General features: G+C 34.1%; 1 protein-coding gene across 1 annotated transcript in view; it reads right to left on the minus strand.

Annotated features, from left to right (window-relative positions):
- LOC143019415 (glutamate receptor ionotropic, kainate glr-3-like) overlaps positions 1–2,328 on the minus strand; it is a 6,919-nt gene extending 4,591 nt beyond the window's left edge. The window contains exons 1-2 of the mRNA XM_076175052.1: positions 2,253–2,328; positions 994–1,082 (exon numbers count right to left, since the gene is read on the minus strand). Coding sequence (XP_076031167.1) covers positions 994–1,082; positions 2,253–2,306 — 143 coding nt within the window. The 5' untranslated portion in view covers positions 2,307–2,328. The remainder of the gene's footprint in view (positions 1–993; positions 1,083–2,252) is intronic.
- Between the last annotated feature and the right edge of the window lie 1,450 nt (positions 2,329–3,778).

Here is a 3,778-nt window from a genome sequence, read left to right on the forward strand (position 1 = left end):
ACATTAGTACGACGTTTCTTTTGATGCAAATTATCAAGTACTTTATCATGTAATTGATAAATCTGTTACAAGCGACATGTCGTTCGGCTCCGTTCTCATATGTGATGTGTTGGTGTGGTGTAGAATTGTATTTTGTTGTTTCGTTATTTATTGTATTATTTATATTATGTTATTATGTATTTATATTATAAGAGTTGGTTGTGTTGTATATCGCAGATGCGATGCGCGCCTTTGTTTTGGCGCGAATTGGAGAGCGTGGCGTTAGTATCTAAGCAGCCTTGTAAGCAGTTGCACGCATTTTGTGTTTGTGTCATTTTGTGTGTGTATCCAAATATAAACTATACGTCTTTATTTGCGCACTCATTAGCCACCCCGATACATTGCTTTAGAACAATGATTCTCAATCAGGGCTAGATTTTCTCCTTGGAGGTAAAAGATGACATGACGAGGGGTAAATAATTTATGCACCTGATAGTTGAATGATAATTCAATTAAATATAATTTTGTAAATTGTGTGTGTATGAAAGAGTGCTATTTTTGTGTAGAACCTGAATATTTTTCCTTATTTTTTTCTTTTAGATGGCTATGATTTATTTTATTTTATATATTTATTATTTTTACTTATTTATTTTATTTTATTATTTTTTATTTTATTGTTTGTTTGTTTTATTAATTTATTTATTCATTTATTTTTTGTATGAAATTTAAGGGGTAAATGGATAAATACATAAATTCGAAGGGGTGAATGATAGTGAAAAAGTTTAAACAGAATAGTCGCCAACTGTCAATTACATTCAAAATGTCTCTTACTCTAAATTTCGCTTTCATTCTTTATGTTCAACAGAGAAGAAATAGTCCAGTCAAACAGCGTGAAACAAATTGAAAGACGAGTTTGACCGATAGAGGGACATAAACGGAACCTCACGAGCGTAGCTCAAATCTTGTGTATTAAGGACTTTATGTCATCGGGCCATGAGGGTGTTCTTTGCTCACCAGTACTTGAAGCGTTGCAGGAACATTTCGAAGAAATAGGTCATGATGCCATGCCACTTGTCACCTCGATACATCACCATAGGAGGAAACTGGGCGGAGAAAGACAACAATAATAATAGTAATAATGATAATAATTTTAATGATAATAATAATAATAATAATAATAATAATAATAATTAATAATAGTAATGATAAATTGCAATAATAATAATAATAATAATAATTATAATAATAATAATTAATAATAATAATAATGATAATAATGATAATAATAATAATGATAATAGTAATAGTAATAATAGTGATAATAATAATAATATTGATAATAATAATAATAATAATAGTAATAGTAATAATAGTGATAATAATAATAATATTGATAATAATAATAATAATAATAATAATAATAATAATAATAATAATAATAGTAATAATATCAATAATAATAGTAATAATAATAACAATAATAATTAATGATAATATAATAATGATAATAGGCGAAAAAGAAAGCGGTGAAGAAGCAGCACATGAAATGTAAATATATATATAAATTGTCCACTCGGGTATCATCTGTTTTTGCAAGCCCTCCAATTCGGCACTCCCATCCCACCCCATCCCTCCCACCCTCCTCCATCACTCCCACCCGTACATCCCCATCAAGCGTTGCTACGACCACTGTGCCTGACCTCACTCCACCAAACAATCAACAAACTCCTCCCCAAAGTCCCCACTCCAATTATCAATAGTTCACCTTACGCGAGCTGGGCGCGTTCCTAGGTGCGTTCCTCGGTGCGTTCCGCTTTAGTTTGGCCTAGATTATTAAAGCTTAAGCGACAGGAGGTTCATACCGAAATCAAAGTCCGTTTGGCCACATACCTACTATACCAAAGAAAAAATTTGTGGGCCACATCCAAAAGGTAGGCCACTTACTATACCGGCACCTATAATTGTTTTCATTAGTTTGGGAGCGCTAACCGCGGACAAACTAAAGCGGAACGCACAGAGGAACGCATTTAGTAACGCGCCCAGCTATGCCTTCCACAGATCAGCCTCCTCCTTCACTCCATCCACCCACAATCTTACACTCACGACGCAAAAAGAATAACATGGTTCCATCCAAGCACCAAACGAGAACAAATAACATCGCAACTGTCTCTCTTCGTCACAAAATCAACACCAAAGTCACCCAATCTCAAGAAGATAAGTAAATAAGTGAAGGAATGAATAAATGATTAGGTAAACTGGAGCTACTTAGGAACCTCTTCTATTGCCACTGTGAGGCATCGCCTCTCGCCAGCCCGGGACCACTCCATCAGAGTCGCCGATCTTCCTCGGTCTACCTGTGGATTGAAAAAGAAAAATATATATATGGGTGTATATATATATATATGTATATATATATATATAAATATATATATATATATATATATATATATATATATCTATATATATATTCACACACACAGAATGGTCCCCAGTGCAGATCTTAATCTTTTTCAACCACATTAACTTTTTACTTTTAATTCCACAAATATAAGAAATTGTACTCAACTTATATCTCTTTTGATGGCGCAGTGGTAAGTCACTATCACTTTGATATGACTGAGCTTAGGTTCGAGCCCTTGGCTTCACTTCCTATCAGTTTCCGTATATGTCTCCGACGAGCGCATTGTCAGTCTGGTTCGTGATGACATGGATTGAAAAGTAATAAGTTAATGTGGTTGAAAAAAGATATATATATATATATTATATATATACATATATATATACTGATATATATATATATATATATATATATATGTATATGTGTGCGTGTGTGTGTGTGTGTGTGTGTGTGTGTATGGCTACCTCCTTTGTAAAGGGGGAAAGTTTTTGGTATATATATATATATATATATATATATATATATTGTTACGGGCTGCTGGTATTTGAAGAGACGTTACGTATAACGTCTAAGTGCTTAAGAACCAGCGCACTTCTAGAAGCCACTGTAGGACTGAACTATCTGGTCAGGGCCTAGATAATTCGTAAGACTAGAAGTAAAGGTAACAAAGAAGATTCCAGGAAAGGAATATTAAACTAGCGATAAAACTAGTAAAAACGAAATTATTAATGGAAAATATTTACAGGCAATCAACACAAAAGAGAATGGGCAGTAGGGTCAATGGGACCGTTACATGATTATGAGAATATGGAAATTATCGTTCAAATAAGAAACAAGATAAGTATACAATATGGTACTATCTAAGTACAAAGAGATCAGGAACATGCATCAGAATAAGTAATAAGTACAAATATAAGTAAAGTAATGCAATGTATATCAGACACGTAATGTAGGCAAAAAGGGTGATCACTTCACACCAATCGTCCTCATGAATCTAAACCTTCTAGTTGTTATCAAGAGATCAATATGTGGGAAATGACAAGGAGGTCAGCGAGTTCCACCGCTTATATACCATTGGACGGGAAGCCGGATAGTTCGGTTTAAGGGTGCGGAGAGTTAAAGGGGGGGGAGGAGCGTAAGTTAACACGTCAACATGGGTAGTTTTAGGACCTTCGACTCGCTTGAACAATCTATTTATTTAGTAACTGTCAAATCTGAGCGCTCCGAACTATTCAGGATTTCGCTTGTCTGTTTGTTCTACAAGAGTGCGCACCTCTCTCCGCACGTAGACAAGATTACATATAGTGGACGGGCGTTACTGCTTAACATTGTTACAATACATACATAGACAAGAAATATGAACATAGTTATGTAATACAAAGGAACACAATTCTATAACAT

This window comes from Oratosquilla oratoria, chromosome 37 (genome assembly GCF_046742065.1).
Source record: "Oratosquilla oratoria isolate Oo_2021 chromosome 37, ASM4674206v1, whole genome shotgun sequence".
Classification (NCBI taxonomy): Eukaryota; Metazoa; Arthropoda; class Malacostraca; order Stomatopoda; family Squillidae; genus Oratosquilla; species Oratosquilla oratoria.